This window comes from Geotrypetes seraphini, chromosome 3 (genome assembly GCF_902459505.1).
Source record: "Geotrypetes seraphini chromosome 3, aGeoSer1.1, whole genome shotgun sequence".
Taxonomy (NCBI): domain Eukaryota; kingdom Metazoa; phylum Chordata; class Amphibia; order Gymnophiona; family Dermophiidae; genus Geotrypetes; species Geotrypetes seraphini.
This window is the reverse complement of record NC_047086.1, coordinates 242365811-242390318: the sequence shown is the minus strand read 5'-3', so window position 1 is coordinate 242390318 and position 24508 is coordinate 242365811. Positions and strand designations below refer to the sequence as shown.

Here is a 24508-nt window from a genome sequence, read left to right as displayed (position 1 = left end):
GACTCATGTAAAACTTAGGCTTGGATCCTGCAGTTAAATTTTTATACATAATGTGTAATTAATTTTAATTACTTGTTAAGAAGCTATTATTGGTTTCAGTTAGCTTGTTAGTCAAATAGTACATGCAATTTGCATACATAAAAAAATTGTGTGTGCAATTTTTAGCACTTTTTATAGAATTGAGGGTTATATATGTATACCTTGGAAGAAAGTTGAGAGAGAGGAAATATGATTGAGACTTTTAAATATCTCTAAAAATGCTTAGGAGGCAGATCTTTCTCAAAGGAAGCTCTGGAGCAAGAGGGCATAAGATGAAGTTAAAAGGGGATAGACTCAAAAGTAATCTAAGGAAATACTTCTTTACAGAGAGTGTGGTATGTGAGGACTGTTATCTAAATCAAAAAAGCATAGAATGGGCATATTGGATCTCTTAGGGGGAGGAAGAAATAGTAGATGACATGGATGGGTAGATTGGATAGAACATATGGCCTTTTATCTGCTGTCATTTTCTGTGTTTCTATGATTTGCATATTTTGAATAACCTTAAAGTATATATGTTGATTTTCAGATGAGAATTTCTGCTCTAGTGCTACCAATTCTTGCAAAATTTTCTTGTTACGAAAAATAGAGATGTGATTTTCTGTAAACTCAGTATGATCCCTAATTGATGAGGTTGCCAATGACAACTTTTCCATCTAGGATGCAGCATTCGGTATATTTAGTCAAATAATGAAGCAGAAATGTAATGTTTCTCAAGTTTTAATATTGTACATCTGCTATATGTTAAAGCTTATTTTACCCACTACTGTCTTGATGTCCTGCTTTAGTACTTTTGATTTTTCTGGTTCCATAAATTGTCTTTAGTGATCCATATCCAAGTATTCCAAGCTGCACGGATTAGAAACAACTGGTCAAATACCTTTGAATGCCTTTCTACAGGGATCCCAGTTTCCTGCAATTTCTCATATCCATGGTAAGAAATGCAAAATTTAGCCCTCGGCTCAAAATCCTGTAGTACCTGCGGAGGCCAAGATTTACGTAAAAGCGTAAGCAATGTTGAAAATAAACAATACATCTCTTACATCCTCGCTGATCCCAGCTTGTCTATTGGAGAAGATCAAAAGCAGTGCTGTGTCTTGGGTCACATTCCCCTTTTCTGCTGGAGTGTTCTTCAATGTAATACAGGTCAAAGAATGCTACACTAGCCTTGACAGCAGAGGAGGTAGATGGAGCTTCAGTGCCTTGCTACCACTGTTCTCCACCTACCAAACTGGGATAAGGGCTAGAAGCAGATGTGGATGAGGCGACCAGAGAGGGAACTTGAGGTCTCTAAGGGAAGCAGAGTTGGGTGTGATCTATGTGAAGGAATAGGAGGTTATGCAAGACGAAGTGTACCTGAGGAGATTGGTAAAACTATTTAGGGTTCAGAGGAGTTGCAAGGAAGGCAGAAAGTCAGTAAGAGGACTGGAAAACTGAAAAGGTCAGTGAGGGAATTGGAGAGTGTGTGGGTTTAGAGAGAATGGATTAGTTTTGAAGGAGGGGGTATGATGATGGATTCTCCCATCCTTCCTCTTTTTTCTAAAGACATATCTCTCTCCCCATCTAGGATCTCTATCATTCCCTTTCTCTTTTCCATTTATTTTGTATTCCTCTCAGTCCCCCTCTTCCAGATTCCTTCTCAGTCTTTTTCACTTCCTGTTACCATGTTCTCTTAGAGAATGACACAAGGAAAAAATTTGTCCCCGTCCCCGCGAGCTCGGTCCCCATCACCATGAGCTCAGTTCCCATCACCGCCCAGTCCCTGCAAACCATCTGATCTCATCCATACAAGTCACGAAAAGTTTTATACTGAACTTATTTTATTAAAGTATAAAAAGAAACAATATTCTGTACAATTGTCATTTTATAAATCAAAGTTCTGGATGCTGAACTAGAGAAAGAGATGTTCAGCTGGCAGGGCTTTGTTTATAAATGTTTATCAACACAACTAATATACTACTTTATCCTAAAGCAAAAGAAGAAAAGAAAATAAATAGAAATTTTTTTCTACCTTTGTCGTCTGTTTTTTGCTTTCCTCATCTCTTCCATATGCTCTGTTACTGTGCCTCTCCATTCCATCTCTCCCTCCCCACCCCTCCATTGGTCTGGCACCCATCGTCTCTCCGCTCCCCCATAGTCTGGCATCTCTCTCTTGCCCATTTCCCTTCAGCGTCTTCTCCCCACTCTCTCCTGCCCATTTCCCTTCAGCATCTTCTCCCTGCTTTCTCCACCCCATTTCCCTTCAGCGTCTTCTCCCCGCTCTCTCCTGCCCATTTCCCTTCAGCATCTTCTCCCCGCTCTCTCCACCCCATTTCCCTTCAGCGTCTTCTCCCCGCTCTCTCCTGCCCATTTCCCTTCAGCATCTTCTCCCCGCTTTCTCCACCCCATTTCTCTTCAGCGTCTTCTCCCCGCTCTCTCCACCCCATTTCCCTTCAGCGTCTTCTCCCCGCTCTCTCCACCCCATTTCCCTTCAGCGTTTTCTCCCCGCTCTCTGCATCCCATTTCCCTTCAGCGTCTTCTCCCCGCTCTCTCCACTCCATTTCCCTTCTGCGTCTTCTTCCACTTCTCGTCCTCATTTCCCTTCAGCGTCTGTTCCTCTCACCCTCCCCTCTCTCCACTTCCCTTCAGCATGCCCGGTCCAGCAGCCTCCCTCCCTCCCTCCCGATCACCTTGAATCTTAACAACATCTATTAAAATAAAAACATCTTGGCGTTAGTAACTGACAACGCTCTGAAACAAAAGTTATTTCCTCTCCCATAGACAGAGTATAGCAGCTCACTGCTGAACACTCCCTCCCTTCCCCTCACCTTACCGTGGTGACCCTCCAGCTCCTCGTCTCTCAGTTGCCCGTGACGGCCCCCATCAAGTCATGTGCGGCCACCGAAACCTCTCCCCCGACAACCGGAAACACTGAACACTCCCTCCCTCTCACCTTACAGCGGCGACCCTTTGCTCCTCCTCGTCTCCCAGCTGCCCGAGCCAGCCCACATTAAGTTGTGCGCGGCCGCAGAAACCTCTCCCACGACGCAACCGGAAACAGGAAATTGCATCAAAGGAGAAGTTTCAGCAGCCACATGCGACCAGAGGAAAGCTGGATTGGGCAGCTTGGAGACAGAAAAATCCCAGAAAATCACCATGCAAGGTGAAGGAGGGAGGGAGGAAGATAGGAAGATGCCCGATCGGTGACCACGCAAGTTCCCTCCCATAAATGTGGAGACAAGGCCACAGGGCGGTGAATGGCCTTGTCCCTATACCCGCGGCAACCACGACTTTTTCTCACACGGTTTCGGCGGGTTATGGGTAACAACCACCATGTCAATCTCTGTCTCTTATTTCCCTCCTTGTCCAACATTAATCATTAAGACCTTTTCCCTTCCCTCTTAAAGAACCAAATAAATTAACTGTATATATAAATGTGTTTTAATTTTATCTCGTCTCAGAATCTGCCCTTGAAGTGCATAAAGCAAGGATTCCCAAATCCATCCCGGTGAACTTTCAACCATTTATATTTTCAGGATATGCACAATGAATATTCATGAGAGATTGCATTCACTACCTCCATTGAATGCATTTCTATCTTGAGTATATTTATTAAGCCTTGTCCAAAGCTTCGGGATTTACAATTTAATTAAATAGCTATCAATATTATTAATTAGGCAAGAATGAGCTATTTACTGTTACTAAAAATAGTTATTTTTAATTCTTTTAATAAATCATAATATTTTAAATCATCATTATCTACTATAATAAAATGCTAAGTGCGCATGCACACTCTTACCTGCGTGTTCCCTGATCCGTATGTCCGTGGCAGGTAAGAGTATGCATGCGGCTTAAGTTCTATTCTAACGATCGGCGGAAGGTAACATGCCATGACTCCGCCCCCCCTCCGGCACCGACCCTACCCGGTACACCCAAAACCCCCGTTGACCCTCCCAGCCGAACCTCCCACCACGAGACGAACACAAACCTCCCGGCTCCAGCAGCGTCTGAGACGCAGTAAACACGCTGCTTCGCGTCCTTCTACTGGCCTGATTTCCTCTGCTGTGTCCCTGATGACATCATCAGAGACGCGGCAGAGGAAATTAGGGCAGTAGAAGGCTGCGAAGCAGCGTGTTTACTGTGTCTCGGACGCTGGTGGAGCCGGTAGGTTTGTTGGCCGTCTAGCGGTGGGAGGGTCGGATGGGAGGGTCAGTGGGGTCGGCTGCACGGCGGTGGTAGTGGTGGGGGGGTGTTAAATGGAAACATGCTGCTCAGGGGGATGGGAGGCAGGCAGGCAGGCAGGCTGGCATCGGGGGTGGGTTGGGGGGAGGGTTTAAATGGAAACATGCTGCTCAGAGGGATGGGAGGCAGGCAGACAGGCTAGCATCGGGGGGGGGGGGTTAAATGGAAACATGCTGCTCAGGGGAATGAGAGGCAGGCTGGCATGGGTGAGGGTGGGACAAAGTCTGGAAGATAGTGATGGGGACATAGGAAGGAGACATTGGGGGCACTAAGGACATAGAAAGGGGCACTGAGGGCACTAAGGACACGGGAAGGAGGCAGTGGGGGCACTAAGGACATAGGAAGGCACTGGGGGCACTAAGGACATAGGAAGGAGGCACTGGGGCATTAAGAACACAGTACGGAGGCACTGGGGGCATTATGAACACGGGAAGGAGGTACTGGGGGCACTAAGGACATAGGATGGGGCACTAAGGACATAGGGAGAGACACAGACAGAAAAAATGACAGACAGATAGGCAGCGTCTAAGGAGAGAGAGACAAAGAAAAAAACCCCAAACAGACAGACTTCTACTCTAGCACCCTTTAATGTAACGGGCTTAAACACAAGTATCATAAATATTACAAATTAGTCTGCAGGAATTTCTTGAGTATTTGGAAACTTGTGATTCAAACATATCCTTTCAATCTACTATTTCCCAAACTAGAATTCATTTCTTGGATATTGAGCTGACTGTCCAGGCAGGGCAATTCATCACCTCTTTCTTTCGTAAGCAAACCGACTGGAACACTGTCCTTCTTTATAACAATTATCATCCTCGTAGGTTAAGGGACAGTGTTCCGGTCGGCAGTTTCTGAGATTAAAAAGATTATGTACTGATAGAGTTGAGTTTTGCTGGCAGGTTGATGAAATCAGTGAAAGATTCGCTCAGCGGGGGTATCCTCATAAAGTGATTCACAGAGCACGTAAGAGAGCTCTGAATGCTGACCGGTGGTGGCTTCTGACACGGTCTACTCAGAGTGAACCGGTGAATCAGGTAACTTGCGTGTTGCCACACTCTCCACAAGCGCAGGAGATTAGGAGAAGCATTCGGCATCTTTGGCCATTACTTCACTTTCATCCCTGGCTGGGTGGAGCATCATCTCTTGGCCCTTATGGCAGCACATAAGGTGAGAGTTGACAATATTTAAGCCTACAGACCTTGGATCCAAGTGAGTGGGAGCTGTCCTCTGCAGTGTTTCAAGCCATTGTGCAGGGTTGGCCTTCCTTCGACCTCATAGCCTTGGTGAAGTAAATGAAAGCCGACCGATTCTTCAGTTGAAGATCAGAGCCTGGTAACGAGGGCTTAGACCAGACATGGACAACTCCGGTCCTCGAAGGCTGGAATCTAGTTGGGTTTCAGGATTTCCCCAATGAATATGCATGAGATCTATTTGCATGCACTTTCAATGCATATTCATTGGGGGAAACCCTGAAAACCCGACTGGATTCCGGCCATCGAGGACCGGAGTTGCCCATGTCTGGCTTATACGCTTTAATACAGCCGTGGCCGCAGGGAGTTCTACTGTACGTTTTTTTTCTCCCTGACCCATGATCGGTAACTCAGCCGCCCCTCTCATCAATCCATGTTCACCTTCCTAGGAGTCAAAACCTGGAATGATCTCACAGAGACAATAAGAACAAATGCCCTATTCCAGAAGAAACTGAAAACTCTTCTCTTTGACAATTCATTTTACAAAGGTCGCCATATGCACCTGTTCTTTTGCTTAGTATGATTGGGTTCTTCTTATCCTTTTCCCCCTCCTTCCTCCCCTCTTTACCCAAGCTACCCTTTTACTTCTTCAAGTCGGCTAGAGCCTGTTTAGGTTTGTGCAACGCACAAATATTAGATTAGAATGTCTCACTTATTACACTGGAAAAAGAGATTGTCCTTACCTTGATAATATCTTTTTCAGTAGATAGGTGAGGCAGTCTAGACTCCCGCCCTGTCCTTCCTACGCCTGCTTACTGTCTCATTATGTTTCTCCAAGTTGATTCTTGGTTGCTAGTCAGCCTTTTGGACTGGGTAGAATTCTGTATATATGTTTCTAATGCATTCAGCAGTCTTTCCTGGACTCCTTTGATGCTTGTGTTCGCTGTTTCAATTTGTTGAGCAGAACAGTTGTTTTGGGGAGTTTTCCCTTTGATGTCTCTGCTTCATATTGAATGTTGGAGCTGTCTGTACTTGTATGCTAACTAAAACTGGTGCTATGGCTCCCAGTGAAGTACAGGAGAGTCATAGAAAAAAAATCCAGTGTGGATTCTTTCTGCACACGGCCATTGGGATACAACCCACTTGTCTAGAATGTCTCACCTATCTACTGGAAAATATATTTTCAAGGTAAGAACATAAACTCTTTTTAGATTAGATTTTTCTTCAAAAAAGCTTTTATTTAAAAAATGTGATTTAAATTAAAAATCTGATGTAAAAAAAATCATTGCTTTTTATCCATTCTGCTTTATGCTCTGGAGGCAGAATAAAAGATCCTTGCCTATATTCTGAAATTCACTCCCATCTTTCCTGCTTTATTTCTATGCTCCTTGTAGTCTTCTAGTTGTCAGCAAATATTTTATTTTTTGTGTCTCTAAAAGGTCTAATTGCTTCCTAACTACTGTGAGTTATGTCCTCTCTCCCACCCTCTTTTCCTTTTGTGCCGTTCCTTGAGATTTTGTATATAGTTAAGTAATTAGGCTCTCTTGTTTCCTTCCCCTCTCCCAGTTAAAGCCCATTAGTAACCCCCTCCCACGCTATAGCACTTACTTCCATATTATTGTTTAGTGCTTCATGTTCCTGCCAGCTCTATACTAACATTAGCTCACCATGTTTTACACCTGTCCTTCCTCCATACCAGCTCCTTGATATCATAATATGATCTGAGATCATGATTGGATGGACATAGATATTTCTCTAGTTTCCCAGATGAGATTTCTTTGCAAACACAAAATTCAGCCTGAAATAGGACTTGGTGCTGGTGGCAAAAAAAGTAACATCTTTTACCCAAGTTCAAGTTCTCCATTTATCCATTAAATAATATGTGAGCTGGTTTTTATGCAGTTCCTTACCTTTTTTCTGTACTTTTGGCATCTCTCTTAGATCTGTCTAGAATCCCTAGTATACAATTCATATCTCCTATTAATTTGCCCTTTATTTTGTGATCTAACTTTCTGATAACTTTCTCATAATCCCTGCTTTGGTCCATTAGGAGTGTATAAATTTAACATCTGCCTTATCTTCTACTCACTCCACTATCCAAACCAGTCTTCTCTCTGCATCCTTTCTTATCTCATACAGAACAAGGGGACTGGTTTCTGTATGAGTATAATCCCACCATTATTCTTGGACCTATAGGAGAAAACATCCCCTTGGTCACCCTGCTTCACCTTATCATACTTTTTTTTTCTCCTGTGAGAATCTTAGAACTTTTTCATATTGATTAGATTATTCACTTTAATTCCTTGACACTCCTCTACTTAATCAAGTTAGATGGATCTTTCTTCCATCTCTCTCCCCCTCTTTTGGCCACTATTTTTTCCCAATCTTACATAAATCTCCCCAAACCGTATCTTGTAAGATTCCCTTTCTGTGCCTTCCCCCTGTTTCTTCCCTCTTCCCCTCCATACAAATTCCAGTCACTCACCCACTCCTCTCCAAAACAACAATCGTATTGAAAATCCCCTCGCTCACATATCCCAACCCACTCCATTTACACCCAGAGTACCAGTCATTCACTACTCTGTATAATATTGATTGAATGTGTCTCTGCCTACCTTCTTAACTACATGCCAGCCTTTTCCTCATCCATTCCATCACATAATGATGTTTGTTTATTTATTTGTATTTTGGTTGCATTATGATTGCAGTTTTGTAAACTGCTTAGATCCAGGCGGGCTAACAGTTTTTTAAATAAAGGAATAGTGTCTTTTAAAATGAAAGCTTAGTTCTCAGCACTTTTCTTCTGATCAGGAACTACAGCTCCAACCTTCACTGCCCAACTACTGTTGATCTTCATCATCTGGGGATTCCTCTGTATCTGACATTCTAGGACAGCTGAAGAAGTATATTGTTGCCTACTCAAACTCTGCTATGACCACTAAATAACTAGATTGATCCAGTTGATTCCACTGCTATCTTAGTGCTGGTGTGTCCCCCTTAGACTTTGATGGTGCCACTTAGCTTTCACTTTCCTGTGGGTGCTCTAACAATTTCAAATGTTTTGCCTCCTTCAGGGATGCCCAAAACTTCTATTTGCCATTGATGATAGTACCAGCTTTAAAGGGAACTAGATCCCTGGCCTTTATTTTTCTTTCAATTTGGTTTTATATCATAGAAAAACAGAAAAATGAAGGCAGATAAGACCATATAGCCTATCTAGTATGCTGATTTCTGCCATCTACTCTCCTTTTCACTCTCTTAGAAATACTATATAGTTGTCTCAAGCTTTCTTGAATTCAGATACTGGTTTTGCATCAATTCTTTGCACTTTTGCATTGTTTCCTTACTCAGATATGAAAGAATCTACACTTCTAATTGATAATATCTCTGTAACTTCATGCAATCTTTGAAATTCTATTCTTATTTCCTCCAATTGGGACACAACCAGATTTGTAATCTGAGTCTTGATGCCTCAAATCTTTTTCATCACTAACCTATACCTTTCTTACCGAACCAAGTCCAAATCTGCTCCCAGGCTGAGCAATTTGCTCATCCCATGTGTGCCATTTTTGCACACCGGCTTTGCAGCCTTCACTGCATACAAATCCTTACCATGTGAGGAAGGTTTGCTTTTAACTTGCTTTGGAACTATAGCATCTAGAGCCTTTTCCTACTTCTCTGGAAGACACACCAGGGTGGAGTGCCACAGAATTCTATGTCTGGTGCTATTTAACATAATTATAAATGATCTAGAAATTGGAACGACAAGTGAGGTGATTAAATTTGCAGATGACACAAAACTGTTCAGAGTTGTTCAAATGTGTAGACAGTGAAAAATTGCAGGAAGACCTTAAGAAGTTGGAAGACTGAGCATCCAAATGGCAGATGAAATTTAGTGTGGATAAATGCAAATCATAATTATTAGTAGCCCATCTTCATAGTGGCCAATCCAGGTCACAAGTACCTGACAAAACTCCAAATAGTACTGAAGCAACATTCCATGCTACCGATCCAGGGCAAGCAGTGGCTTCTCTCACGTCTGTCTCAAAACCAAACTATGGACTTTTCCTCCAGGAACTTGTCCAAACCTTTCTTAAAACCAGTTACATTAACTGCTCTTCCATTGCGATAGGTGAGACATTCTAGACAAGGTGGGAGAGGGGGGAGATATGATAGAGACGTTTAAATACCTGCATGGCATAAATGCACAAGAGGCGAGTTTATTTCATTTGAATGGAAGCTCTGGCATTTGAAGGCAAAAGATGAAGTTAAGAAATGATAGGCTTAGGTGTAATCTAAGGAAATACTTTTTTTACAGAAAGGGTGGTAGAATGCATGGAATAGTCTCCTGGTAGAGGTGGTATTGTCAAAGATTGTGTCTGAATTCAAGAAAGCATGGGACAGGCACGTAGGATCTCTTAGTGGAGCTTCGGATGGGCCATTTGACCTTTATATGCCATCATGTTTCTGTACCCTATTTAGGAAAGAGAGAGATGGTCGGAAAGGTAGGGAAGGGGTAGCTTTACTTGTGAATTTTTAAACAATATTAAAGTGGTTGAGATGCAGGGGTCCTGGGGAGAGAAAGAAGCAACATGGGTGCTTGTCTACAGACCTCCAATACAAACTGAAAAGTTGAACAAAGGTTTGGTCATAGATATCCAAAAGTTGGGGATAAAGGGGGCTGTGCTGTTGCTGGAAGTTTACAACCTGCCTAATGCAGATTGGAAGGTCCCATCTGTGGAATAAGTAGAAAGATTATAGATACTTTTCAAAGTGCACTGCTGAGACAAATGGTGATGGAACCCATGAGGGAAGGGACAATGCTAGATCTTGTGCTCACAAATGCAGATAGTGTATCTAACCTCAGGATGGGTGCCTACCTGAAAAACAGTGATCATCACACTGTATGTTTTGATGTAAGAGCTAAAGTGGAATGGAGATGGCACAAAGCTCAAAATTCTGGATTTTAAGCATGCTGAATAAAAAGCAGATGGAATGCAAAGGTATAGGAATGGTGGAGGATCTGTGGTTCAGATTGAAAAGAGCTATAAAATGAACAACAGATCTTTATATATGGAAGGTAAATAAAAACGAGAGAAAGGAAACCAATATGGATCAAGTCGCTGACAAAAAGATAAGAGGCGGCATTCATGAAATACAAAAGAATGTGAGAAGAGGAACACAAGAGGTTATCAGATAAAACAAAGAAGTCAAGAGAGAAATATGACTGGCAAAGGCCTGGTTTAAAAAATCAAGAAGGGTGACAAGACTTTTTCAGGTATATTAGTGAATGGAGAAAGGCTAGAAATGGAACTGTGAGGCTGAAAGATGCTATGAACTGCTATATGGAGAGTGATGAGGAAAAAGAAGGGGTGCTTAAAAATACTTCTGTTTTCACCATAGAAAATCCTGGAGTAAGACCTCAGTTGGCTGAAAAAGGTACATATGAAAATGAAGTTGATATTATACCATTTACGAAAGAAATCTTTTATAAACAACTTGAAAATCTGAAAGTGGCAAAGTCATGGGGCCAGATAGGATCCAGAATCTTGAGAGAGCTCAGAAAGGTTCTGGCAGGTGCTCTTAATGATATGTTTAATAAATCCTTGGAGATGGTGGAGGTTCTATGGGATTGGAGAAGAGCAGATGTGGTCCCTCTTCACAAAAATAGAAACAGAAAAGAAGCAGGAAACTATAAGCTGGTAAGCCTTACTTCAGTGGTTACAAAGGTAATGGAGGTGCTGCTCAAGGAAAGGATATCAAGTTTCCTGGAATCCAACAGATTACAAGATCCAGGGAAACATGGTTTCACCAAAGGAAAATCATGCCTAACAAATCTGATCAGCCAGAGAATGGATAATGGACATATGCTGGATATAGTCTACTTGCCTAAGTGGACTCTCCAGAGGGAGTGGACAACATGAGAAGGAATCTACAAAAATTAAAAGAATGGTCAAATGTTTGGCCATTGAAATTTAATGCAAAGATGTACAAAGTGTTGCAGAAATCCAAAAGAGCAGTGTGTGTTATGGGGTGAAAGACTGACTGGCACAGATCAGGAGAGAGACCTTGAAGTGATTGCATCTGAAGATCTCAAGGCGGTGACTGTTGTCCGAAGAATGCTAGGCTGCAAGAGAGGCTTAATAAGCAGAAGAAAGGAGGTGTTGATACCTCTGCATTCAAACCAGACACAAGAAAATAGAAAATTGTAATACGAACATTCACACACACTTCTATTATGAGAGAGCAGGTACAATCGGGCTAACATACTAAGATACTTATGAAATATATGAAAGCCAGAGCCATCAAAAATATATAGGAGCAAAAAGCCGCAGATTCCACCCTACACCTTACATAGACCAGATGTTGGGTACGATCGAATAAAAAACACCCTCCCAATTATAACAATTAATGGCTCTGTGCAAGGCAAAGACACTGGTGTAAAAAAGAGAAAACTTATTTGTACAGCAAAAATGTATCACACCAACAATTGCCAGTGTTTTGCATTATCAGCTGCCTCAGGTTGTCAACTTACTGTACATTCCTGAAAACCAAATAATATGGTGTTTATATCAATAAGACAGGAGCATGCTGTGAAAAACATATCCAGTGTCCAAAAACCTGATGTACCTGTGCTCCCTGGCACCAAACTTATGATGTCCTTGTATTCAACAAAGATGGTTGTGGGACACTGTCAAGAGCCTTTTCAGGAATGAAATGTCATATCCTGTGTGGAGAAAGCCAATGCCTCTATCAATCGAGCAAAAAAAGGAAAACATCTAAGGAATCAGAAAAACTGCCTCCGATCAAGCTTAAGGTTTATTTCTGCTGGATCTTCTTCATTGAGTTCATGTAAGAGGAGTTGTTTCCTATTGCCTTTGCAATCGGGAGCAAAATCAATCACACAACACTGCAAATCACTGTATTCAAAGCAATGAAGTACCGATAGTACCTGAAGTCTATTTCCTGAAGACAGCTCTTATGTTCAGTTATGCATGTCTTAAAGAGGCTCTCCCATGTAAATCTTTACACATGGGCAGGCAACAGCGTTTGCCACAAATGCTGTAGTGCATATGGTGTGTGAAAGAAAAATATTTTCTTTTGTGTTGGGATATACAAACCAATGCGCACATTACATGTAATATCACATGCTGCATTCATGACATTTATAGTGACTCCCATTCATCTTTATTTCAGGAGGAATCCTCATGAAGTAATTCCTTCAGGTTTCATTGCCGTGTAAATGCAATTCTCAGGAAAGAATCTTGAAAAGCAGGTTGTGATGCTAAAATGTCCCAATAACGTCTCAAAATTCGTGTCACTTGGGTAAGTATGGAAATATACATGTAGTGGCTTGTTCATCAGAGGATCGATATCTCTGTGTAAATAATAAATTCCTATTCAAAAGGTTTGCTTGTTTATATGCCAGGTGGTTTTGTCAGAATTTTTTATGAATCTTGGGTAAGATATTAAAAAAAAAATTTTTTTTTAAAAAGGCGCACATGGGAGAGGGGAGGGAGGTTCTCAGCATTCAAAATGGAAAATTTATGTCTGGTCAAAAAAACATTTTCTAGACCAGACATCATAAGTTCTTTCATTTGTGTGGTGAATTCTGCAGTCGGATCAGAACTAAGTTCTAAATAGTTATTTCATAATCTCTTTATCATAGTCTGACATGTTTAACACTGGTACTACCCCTCCTTTATCTGCCCAACAGATGCGAATTATCCAATTTGTCCTCAAGGATAAAAGAGCATTATATTCTTCTTTAGATAAATTGAAAAGTAGATAGCCTATTTTGGAAGTAACCGACTTTAAATCTTGTACCACTAAGGGCTAGATTCCTGACCACTTAGCGACCCCTTTGTGATCCGATTTTCCTCTGACCTGATTCACTAACCTCTGTCCCGATCATCCTCCGATCCACGCATGCAAATGAGGGAGAACGGCATTCAAATGTAGGCAGGCAGCATTTCACTAAAAAGAATGAGGGACATCAACTGGGCTGACCGATCAAAAAATAAGCAACTGCTGAGGACCAGTTGCTCAGGTCCTTTCCGACTGCCCTGCCCTCTGCCCCAGTCCTGCTTCTCTGCTTTCTACCTTGATATCCTTCTGCTCTCTACCCCGATCTCCTTCTGCTCTCTGCCCCAACTCTCCTGCCCTTCCCTGTAGTGCAAGCCCGTGGTTTTAACCTGTGGGTTTAAAGAAGGTAAAATCACAGGCTCGCGAAAGTACAGTAAAAGCAGAAAAGTTTCTCCCAACTCCCAAAAAACAAAAAAGTTTAAAATGTGGTGAGCATGGGTAAACCATCTGTAGGCAAAGTAGATGTCTGCGCATGCATTGGATTCGCTGGAGAGCGATCCAGGTGGTCAGTTGGGTGCATGATTCTGAACGCCCTCATTTGCATGAGGGCGCTTGGTAAATCAGCCCCCTGGCCATGGATCGTAGCAGATCGCCCACGGATCGGATCCAGTCCATGGCCTTAGTGAATCTAGCCCTTAATCCTTGAAGGCAGTTAAATATGTACTAGGGGCTGAACAACTCCGTTTCACAGTCATTTTTTTCAAATGCAGTTTGCAAATAAATCTCTCAATATCAGTCCTCAGATGAAAGCATTTCATGGGTTGGACTGGAACAAAAGTTAAACCTTTAGACAAAACTGACTTCTCAAATTCTGATAATGTATGACAGGACGAGTTGATCAATATGTAGTCCTGCTGCTGTTGCTGGTACCCCTGTCTGCTTGAGATCTTTTATTGGGTCATCACTGTTGATTTTGATTTTCTGATTTCTCTCAGCCTCTGCGATTTTGTTTTGCTTTCTCTATCTAAAGAATCTTCATCTAAATTAGACAGAGAGCCCCCTTCAGATGGATCTGATTGTCCAAAGTCCACATGAGAAGGTTTACTAGGATTAATTATCCAAGGATAAATTGATTCCTTTGAATAATTGGCTTCATTCCTTTTAAATATTGTAATTTTAAACTTCTGAAGAAGTTTAAACATATCCACTTTTTGTGTCTCAAGAAATTGCTTTTCAAAATTTGTGAGATCCAAAGTGCTCTTCAGTTCCCCCAAGTTTCGTGTCAAATTCAAATTGATTGTCTCAGATGTCATCCTGGTTTTTTTAATATTGAACACCATGAGATTTAAAGAGCACTTATTCAAAATCCAAACCTTAGGGCTAGATACACTAAAGATGTCGACTCGATTGCTGTTCGCTGATTCTCTAGCCGATTCTCCAACAGCGATTGATGCACTGTCAAGTTTGTATGCAGATGATTTGCATGAAGATGCAAACATGACCGATTCAGTCGCTCAGTGAGCGATTGACACATGCGCAGAGCCCTAACAGCAGTGACAGGGGAAGCAGCCTCCCATCACTGCTGTTAGGGCTTCTTTCTTTTGTGAAACAAATGTGCGTGAGTTAAACATGCACAATCTGTCCCATTTAAAAAGCACTCCCCGCCAGGCCCTCCCACCTAGCGCCAGCACCCCCAAGCCTCCGAACCTTCCCAAAATGGCAGGAGGGATGCCCACTCCCTTCTGCCACGAAGAACCCCCCCCAAAAAAAAAAAAGGCAGCAGGGATGCCCACTCCCTCCTGCCACAGGAGGCCCCCCCTCCCCCATACCTTTTAAAAGTTGGGAGCAGGAGATGTGCTCAGTACCTCCTGTTCCTGCCGCTGAAAATGCTGGGCCTTAGGCCCCTCCCCATGCATACCTCGAGGCCCAAGGGAGGAGCTTGAGGCATCTGAGCCAATCAGGGACCTCCTTAGGTTCTTTCCTTTATCCCGGATACAAGGAACAGAGGAAGGAGCCTAAGGAAGTCCCTGATTGGTTCAGACGCCTCAGGCCCTTCCCAAGAGAAGAGCATGAGGCGTCTGAGCCAATCAGGGCCTTAGGCCACTCACCGTGCATCACATGATGCACTGGGGCGGGGTCTAAGGCCCAGTGGCGTCGCGGCTGGGCGGAGGAGCAGGAGGTCTTTACGGTTCCTCCTGCTCCCAACGACAAGGTTTGAGCCAGGGGAGGGGAGTGGGTATTGCAGTGGCAGAGGGGAGTGGGTATTGCTGTGGCAGGAGGGAGTGGGCATCCCTCCTGCCATTTTGGCGCGGGGGTTCAGCACGGGGTGAGGTGTACAGTATTTATTTATTTCAATTTTTATCCCGTTCTGGTAGCTCAGAACGGCTTACAAGCAAACATTCACAGTGGAGTATATTTGGACAGTACATCGATTATACAGTAATTCAAGTACGAGGATTATACAGCAATTTAAGTACAGGTTAAGAATGGACTATACAATAATTTAAGTAGAGATTCAGGAAGGAGGAGGGATGGGGGTAGGAAAGGGGAGTTTAAGGGGTAGATCGCAGTTGTAATTTTAGTTAAAGAGAAGGGGCTTTACCGCTTTCTGGAAGGTCATCAATGAGTTCTGTAATCTGATTTGTGGGGGGAGTTGGTTCCAGAGTTGGGGGATGAAGTGGCTTTAGGAGCGTTTACGGGCGGTTTCTGACATGAGAGACCTTCCTGGGGGGGATGCATAGGCGTTTCTCCATTTCCGAGCGGAGGGGGCGGGTGGGGGTGTACAGGGTTAGCTTGGATTCTATGTAGGCTGGAGTGGTGGCATAAATTATTTTATGTGCTATTACCAGGGCCTTGAATGCGCAGCGTTGGTTAATCGGGAGCCAGTGCTCTTTGTGGAGGTCTGGGGAGATGGGGTCGTGGTAGTTGATGCTGTGTAGGAGGCGGATTGCTGCATTTTGTACCCCTGGAGGCGCTTTAGATCTTTTTTGGCTACTCCATTAAATAGGGAGTTGCAGTAATCCATCCTGGAGAGGACATAGGTGTAGAGGAGTTTGGCCAGGTCAGGTGTGGAGAGGTAGGGTTTGAGCCTTCTTAGTTGGTGGAGGTAGTAGAAGGAGGTGGAGACTACTTGAGATATGTGGGTGGACAGGACAGATGGCTGTCTAATGTTACTCCTAGGCTGCGTACCTGATCTGCTGCTATTAGTAAGATGGAGTCCCACGATAGTGTTGGGTGTGTGTATTTGGTGCTTTTTTCCCTGATCCATAAGAGTTCGGTCTTGGAGGCGTTCAGCTGTAGTTTGTTGTTGGTCATCCAGGTTTTCATTTCGGAGAGGCAGTGTTAGAGGTTGGCGATTTGGGATGATTGTTTTTTGCCTACTGGGAGGAGCAGCTGGATGGCGTTGGCATAGGAGTGGATTTTAATGTTGTATTTCTGGGCTATATCAATGACAGGTCTGATGTAGGGGTTAAATAGGAGGGGGGATAGAAGGGCGCATTGGGGAATGCCATATCTGATAGGCTTAGGGTTAGATTTGTGTGGCCCTAGTAGGACTATTTGGGTTCTTTGATGAAGGAAGGAGGTGAACCATTGGAGGGCAGAGTCCTTGATTCCAAGGTCATAGAGTCTGGATAGGAGGAGGTGGTGGTCGACAGTGTAGAAGGCAGCATTGAGTCAAGTAGGACTAGTAGGGCATCGTTGCCTTTGTCGAGTATCGACCAGCTGTCATCAGTGATATCCAGGAGTACCGACTCTGTGCTGTGGCCTGTTCGGAAGCCAGATTGTGCAGGGGACAGGGCACCTTGTTCTTCAATGAAAGGGTGTAATCGGCGGAGCACTATTCATTCTAGGAGTTTGGAGATGAATGGGAGGTTGGAGACTGGGCGGTAGTTGCTGGGTTCGTTAGGGTCGAGGGTGGGTTTTTTGAGAATGGGTTTGATAATAGCCGACTTCCAGCTGAGAGGTACTGCCCCCGTGGAGAGGGAAGAGTTAATGATGGGGAGGATAGATTCTGCCATGATTTCTTCTGTGGACAGTAGGATGTTGGATGGGCAGGGGTCGAGGATGGTGCTGGAGGGCTTGAGTTCTCTCAGGGTTTTGAGAACCTCAGCATGGGAGGCCAGATGAAGTTGGGGGAGAGTGGTAGAGGATGGGGTATTTGGGTTCGGTTGGGGGTTGGTGCTGGAGGTGGTGTCAAGATTATCGCGGATGGTTTGTACCTTGGACTGGAAGAAGTCCGAGAGAGTCTCACTATCAAGTTCTGTTGGGTTGTTGTGGCTTTTTCCTTGGGTGTTGGTGAAGAGTTTGTTTGAGGGCGCACAGTTGTTTAGATCTAGCTGGGACTATCTGTAGGATGTGAGAGTAGTAGACTTTCTTTGCTTCTAGGATGGCAGCTTTGTAGGTGACAGATGTGTTTTCCCAGTGAGCTTTGGTTTCTGAATTTGGGTGTTTGATCCAGTTTCTTTCTGCTTTCCTCAGTGATCTTTTTATGGATCGGAGGTCTCTTGTATACCAGGGAGCAGGTGTTTTGTTAGTGGTTATTTGTGTTGTTTTTGTCTGAGCGAGGCTGTTATAGAGGGATTGGATGTTGGAGTGCCAGGTGGAGGCTGTTAGGTCGATGGAGTGGGAATGTTGGGTGCAGGTTTTGTTTAGATTGCGATCGAGGGGAAAAACACACAGTGGGCCGTTTTGTGAATTGGGTCGGTTAGCAGCGATTGTTTAGTGACGGTTTAGCGATGATCGCTGACTTTAGTGAATCGGGGCCTAAGTGAAAGAAACACCATTAGAATCAATAGGAGAGCAAAGGGCTCACACAATGATTGCTCGTCGCTCCCTCCCAACAAATTCACAGCCAGTGAAAAACTAATTCAGAAAGCACAGAAAAAAAATTAATCTTCAGGAGAGTCTTGGAACGGGGAAGCTGTCTCCAAGTGGTTGTAATCTGAAAGAGAAAACCAAAGAATGAAGGCCAAAAATGAAGGCCAAAAAGAAAGCTTTTCCTCTAGTAAACTCAAAATGAGCCTGTCTGAACATAAGATTAGCCTTACTGGGTCAGATCAAAGGTCCATCAAGCCCAGTAGCCTGTTCTTACGGTGGCCTATCAGTAACATATTGTTTCTGCAGGGAGTGGTTGGAGGTTTATGGCACTGTAGGTAATGAGAGATAAAGAGGGACACCTGAATGAAAGGCTTGAAAAACCAATATTAAGATTTTAAACTTTATTCTGTAAAAGATTGGTAACTAGTGGAGATGAAAAAGAAGGGGGATGCGCAATAGCATCTTGTTGTTTTGAAAAGAATGTGGACTGCACAATTTTGTAAGGTCTAGAGACATTTGAACTGCGACTTGTGTAAACGGTATTGCAATAATCAAGTTTTGAAATGAGAAGAGCTTGACAGAAAATCCAGAAATTTCCATAATGTACTAAAAGAACGTAACACCTGGAATCGGTTGTGAAAAAGTTAAGTTTTGAAACTAACCATACCCCCAAATAACAGAAATTAAGCACAGAGGTAACTGGAAAGTTAAACTGGGTCAGTGGAGATAATGGTTGAATCAATGATCCTGTCACCCAACATGCAGTTGTTTTATCAGGATTCAATTTTAGTTTGTTGGTTGACAGCCATTCTAATGCCCACAGAACTGAAGATGAATGAGAGGGGAACTAGGATAAATAATTAAGATGTCATCTGCGTAAATGTACTTAAAACCAAATGTTAAAAAGATTGAAGCAGAGTCACCAATGGGCTGATGAAAATATTGAAAAGCAGCAGAAACAAAACAGACCCCTGGGGAACACCACAACTGAGGGGATAATCTGATGACAACCCAGTATTTGTGGAGACACAAAAAGTGCCATTAGAAATAAATGAAGTCCATTTAAGCACAAAACCTACAATTCCCAACTGCAAGAGCCTGTTGCAAAAGAGAGTATGCCACAGATAAATCCAAGGAAATCAACATCTGTGAGGTAACCTTTGTCCAGAGTCTTATGTAATTTGCTAAGCACTGAAGCTATGCCTAAAGCTAGTTTGAAAAGATGTATGAGAAGAGACTGGAGAGTTTGAATATGCATATGCTAGAAAAAAGGAGAGTGTTGATATGATAGAGACCTCTTTAAGTTCTTGAAAAGTATTAATATTAACAAATATTAATATTAACAAGTATTAATATTAACAAATGGCTTCCAGAGATGGGGGAGGGCAGTACTAGAGGACATAAATGGAGGGGGCCTAAGGCTCTGATTGGCCCGGACGCCTAAGGTCCCTCCTATAGGGCTTCTGGGACAATCAGATCCTTAGGCCCCTTCCTGGTGCATCCCATTTTAGACCATGCAGGCAGCTGGGAGGAGGATTACGTGTCCCTCCAGGTCATCTATTTGAGGTAAGGGTGGGGGGTCACTTTCCAGCAGGGGAGAGTGGGCATATCTTCTGCAGGGGGGAGGGGGGTCATGTCGGGTCACAGCGGGGATTTTAGGGCAGTGGGAGAGTGTGGGCATCTCTCCCACTGCTGTTGTGTTTTTTTTTTTCTTCACAGCGTTTTGTCTGCGCATGTGCCCATCGCTATCACCAGCAATGGGCAAATGCAAATTTAGCAAATCTTTGCTGCTGTCCGCCAACCTCATTTGCATGTGCGATTTTTTTTTTTTTTTTTGTGGGGAAGTGTCTCGTTTTTTTAGATTCGCTATCAAAACACCTGCATTAGCTAAACGTTGCTTTTTAACACGGGTTTTTGAGAATCCTGGTCAGAATCCTTTCTGGATATTTTTAATAGTCTCTAGGAAATGCTATGTGTCAGCACCATCAAATGATGTCACCTACTTGTGTGACTTATTTCTGTCCTTAGTAAGCAGGCTGCAGGTAAGCAACTGTGCTTTACTTCATAGAGCTGTGATATTGCCTCTTACTGTAAATGATTACAATGAATTTGTATAAGAGCCCTGAATTTTGGAAAGTAAAAAAGATGATTTTAAAAATGTATGAGCATATTTTAGTAGTGGTGCTTTAGTGGTGAGCAGTTGTTTTATAATGTTGTACACATGCAGCTCCATACTTGCATTAAGGTTAATTTTTATAAAATGCCTTTAAATGGATAGGCCATATGGTCTTTACATAGAAACATAGAAATATGAAGGCAGATAAAAAGTGTGCATTGCAATAAGATTATAAGTAGTTTTAGATGAGATGCCTATAGGCATTTCCAGAGCATAGTTTCCTGGTCAGAGTTATGATGTTAGCATGTACTGTACTTTGTAAAATACACACACACCTTGGAACAGGTATAAATTTGCACAAGAGCTTTTGTGCACTATGAGAGATTATTGTAGGAATTATATGGGTACATTTTTGGGTCCCTTTTAATAGATGCCCTATTTTTTCTGTTTAAATGATCACACATTGTATGCATTTTTACAGTGATATATTTTTCTCACTTTAGCGTTTTCATTATTTCAATTCTGTTTTCCAATAGAGCTTTCCTTCTAAATATTTCCTTTTATGTTTTGCTGCATCTTTCTATCTATTTTATAAGGCTCACTATATCTGTTTATGGTAATTTTTATAACAGTTTCCTATAGTAATATATAAAGATTATAAATGTATATATAAAATATATATAGATACCGAACCGAAAGATATCTTTATCCCTCTAATTAGCACAATTTGTCACAGCGCCATATACCCCTTCACTCCTGTACCTTGTTCTTTACTCTGTACTTCTTCTGGTAAGGTCCAGCTTATATCTTTTGTAATCCGCCTAGAACTGAAAGGTTAAGGTGGGATATAAATCACTAATGTGATGTAATGTAATTATCTAAAACAAAAATTGTCTGTTTTATAATAATAATAATAATAATAGCTTTATTTACATCCCGTCATACAATGAAACCTGGATTCAAAATAGAATAAAGACTACTACTACTAGTACTAAGCATTTCTATAGTGATACCCAGATGCATGCAGTGCTGTACATTAAACACACAAGCCATTTTATCTTATCAGTGTTCAGAAATTTTCTCTTAGTATTGGTGCACAACTTTTTTCTACTGCAGAGTATGTTTCTACTGATCAGCAACCTTTCAAATATGATTTTAGTAAGGCATAAAGTTAGGTCCATATGAATTCTGTTTTCACGTTGGGAATTAATAGTAACATAAGATACCATATATTATTCTGACTTATTTTTTTCTTATTTATTTTTAGAACAACAACAATTTGGATGCATGTTGTGCTGTCCTTGCACAAGAAAGTGCAAAATATCTCTATGGTGAAGGAGACCCAGGTTTTTTGGATGATTCTCAGATTGCTGGCCTGCGTAATCATATGACATCTTTAAATCTGGATTTACAGTCACAGAATATTTGTCACCATGGAAGAGAAGGAAGTAGAATGAATGGAAGTAGGACACTGACTCACAGCATTAGTGATGGACACCTTCAGGGTGGCCAGTCCAATAATGAACTGTTTCAGCAGGAGCCACAGACAGCACCAGCACAGGTTCCACCAGGCTTTAATATGTTTGGAATATCAAATGCAATTAATTCTTCTAACCGTGGACTTCAGCTAGGAAAGAAAGGGTCACCTGGATTGACTCAGCAAACACCTAGATTCAGCCCTATAATGGTAACTTTGACTCCAAATATTCAAACTGGCCGTAATACACCTACTTCTTTGCACATACATGGTGGACCACCTCCTGTACTTAATAGTCCACCAGGAAATTCTATCTATATTAGGCCTTATATTGCAACTCAGAGTGGTACAACTCGACACACACAACAACCGTTTACGCCCATGCACCCTCAACATCTTTATCAACATTCACATCCGGGCCCCTGGACTACTCTACCTTCATCATATCCTACATCACATACCTCACCACCACAAATAACGCAGCTGAGCCAGCAGGGCCATCAGACCTCTCATGTCTACATGCCTATTACTTCACCAACTACTTCCCAAGCACCCATGCTTCATTCTAGTAGCTCACAGCCTTCTACCCATAATCTATACAATATTCAGAATATCTCAACAGGGCCTCGTAAAAATCAGATTGAAATAAAACTTGAACCACCACAGAGAAACAATTCATCAATGCGCCCAGCAGGCCCTCGCTCTTCTACTAACTCCTCTGTCAATAACCAAGCTTTAACTAGAAGTCAGCCCTCTGTTTACATAGCAGCCAGTCCACCAAATACTGATGAAGGAATCTCTCATAACCAGCCTAAAGTCTACATTTCAGCTAATGCCCCTGCAGGTGATGACCAGGTAGTGCGGAATCAACCAACTGTCTTCATATCTACAAACCCTGGAGCTGCAGCTGCCACTAGGAATGTATCTGGTCAAGTAAGCGTAGGTCCTGCATTCATTCATCATCATCCACCAAAAGGTCGAACAATGGGTAATAGTACTGCTGCAACCTCTCCTCGAGTGGTGGTCACACAACCTAACACAAAATATACTTTTAAAATTACAGTTTCTCCAAATAAGCCACCTGCAGTTTCACCAGGGGTAGTTTCTCCAACTTTTGAAACCACAAACCTTCTAAATCTTCCTGATCACTATACAAAACCAGAAGGAATCCAACATCTTACAGACCCTGCTTTAGCACATGTGGACGGAATCAGTGATGCACGCAAATTGAGCATGGGATCAGATGAAGCAGCCTATGCACGAGGTAATATTAATATTTATACTGTAAGGTCATCTTGTGTCCTGTATTAAGATAACACTTAATTTTAATATGTGTTCTAAGAATTTGTGATGTTGTTAGATGAGTTTGAAATTTTTTTTAAGCCAAAATAATTGTCAGTTGAAAGGATAGGGAACTCCATCCATAATTGCCAGTGACCAGTTGGGTTTTCATAATATCTTGTATTTGCTTGAATGATTCACAACTGCCGAGGGTCAAGATTTGTCTTTCCTGAGACATTACTTGAGAGTCTGTTGTAGTAGCTCAAGCTTCAGAATCAGCCAATTTATCAAAAACTTACTTTGAGAAAACACACAACTGGGAATACAGATCATGTCAACATGCTTTCAGTGCTTGATATAACCTGCCAGACGCTTTCAATGATATTTCACGTTCAGTTCATTTTTTTCTATGCTCAAAACCAGTAAAAGAGCTTGGGCAGGAACTACCATAACAGGTTTTGGAACTGTTTCCAATTCAGTTCTCTTATGTAGAGTTATTGTATGCCCAAAATCATTCCTTCACCAGGGAGAGCTTGAGCTAACAAATCTTCAACACTCCTATTTTAGTATTAGGGATGGAAGGCTGAGACAGTGAAGGAATGGGTTGGCCCTTCAAGCTAGTAAAGGCTTCTGGCTCAGGAGATTTTAGCATTGTCTGATAATATTGGTGGAACTGAGGGTGACCTAGATGTGTTGGCCATACCTTAGAGTTTTGATATCAGGATGGCATTGTGGACCACCACCACCTTTGTTTCTTTTACATCTGGCAAGATAAGTTTTTAGTTTTGAAAAGATACTTTAACTTTTTGTAGCCAGAGATTAAAGATTTTCCCTGATATGGTTTGTGCCATCCAGTTGCTTAAGGAAGTGTTCTTACAGTTGAAGACTAGGATCCTGGCAGTTGGGGCTACTTTCTTCTCAAAATTTCCCTGTAAATGTTTAGTGAGTCATCGAGGTAATAAGTTTTCTTTGACTCTTATCAATTAGAAAAATATTGTCTCTAAAGAGGTATGTTAGAGCATTGTTTCCCAAACTGTGTGCCAGGGTGCCACAGCAGACTCGCAGGGGTGCTGCACAGGAAGATGCAAACGAGCTACTAGTCCTGCACACCATCTCCCTTCCCTCAATGGGAAACCTTTCTCCTTCCCCACACTGAAGCTTACAATCTTCGGTCTGCCTGCAGCTTAAAAGCACTGTCTTCGACGACCCAGAAGCTTTCCCTCTGCTGCAGCATCCTATCTCTGCAGGGACAGGAAGTTGAAGCAGAGGAGAGTTTCTGAGGCCACCGAAGACTGTGTGTTTAAGTTGCTGGCAGCCCAAAGATTGCAAGATGCAGCATGGAGAAGAGGGCGAGAGAGGGGAGAAATGCTACACCTGATTGGGAGGGAGGGGTAAGCAATAAAATCACCAAATCGAGGGGGGGGGGAGAAGAAGAGAAGGACTTGGAAACAGATGCCAGACTAGATAAGGGAAGAAAAGGAAAGGTAGAGATGAAAGTGATGGCAGACCATGGGAGAGGGAAAGAAAGGAGAGAGATACCAGATTGGGTGGGAGAGT

The 24508-nt window shown here is 42.5% G+C and overlaps 1 protein-coding gene across 5 annotated transcripts in view; it reads left to right on the top strand.

The window, feature by feature from the left end:
• Positions 1-24508, top strand: part of TAB2 (TGF-beta activated kinase 1 (MAP3K7) binding protein 2) — a 193091-nt gene that overhangs the window by 77682 nt on the left and 90901 nt on the right. For 2 of the 5 annotated variants that reach the window (XM_033936904.1, XM_033936903.1), the window contains exon 3: positions 21461-22934. In XM_033936904.1, the coding sequence (XP_033792795.1) occupies positions 21461-22934 (1474 nt within the window). Of the gene's footprint in view, positions 1-864; positions 974-12650; positions 12780-21460; positions 22935-24508 lie in introns of those variants that run through there. The other 3 variants (XM_033936907.1, XM_033936906.1, XM_033936905.1) reach the window with 3 other exon arrangements.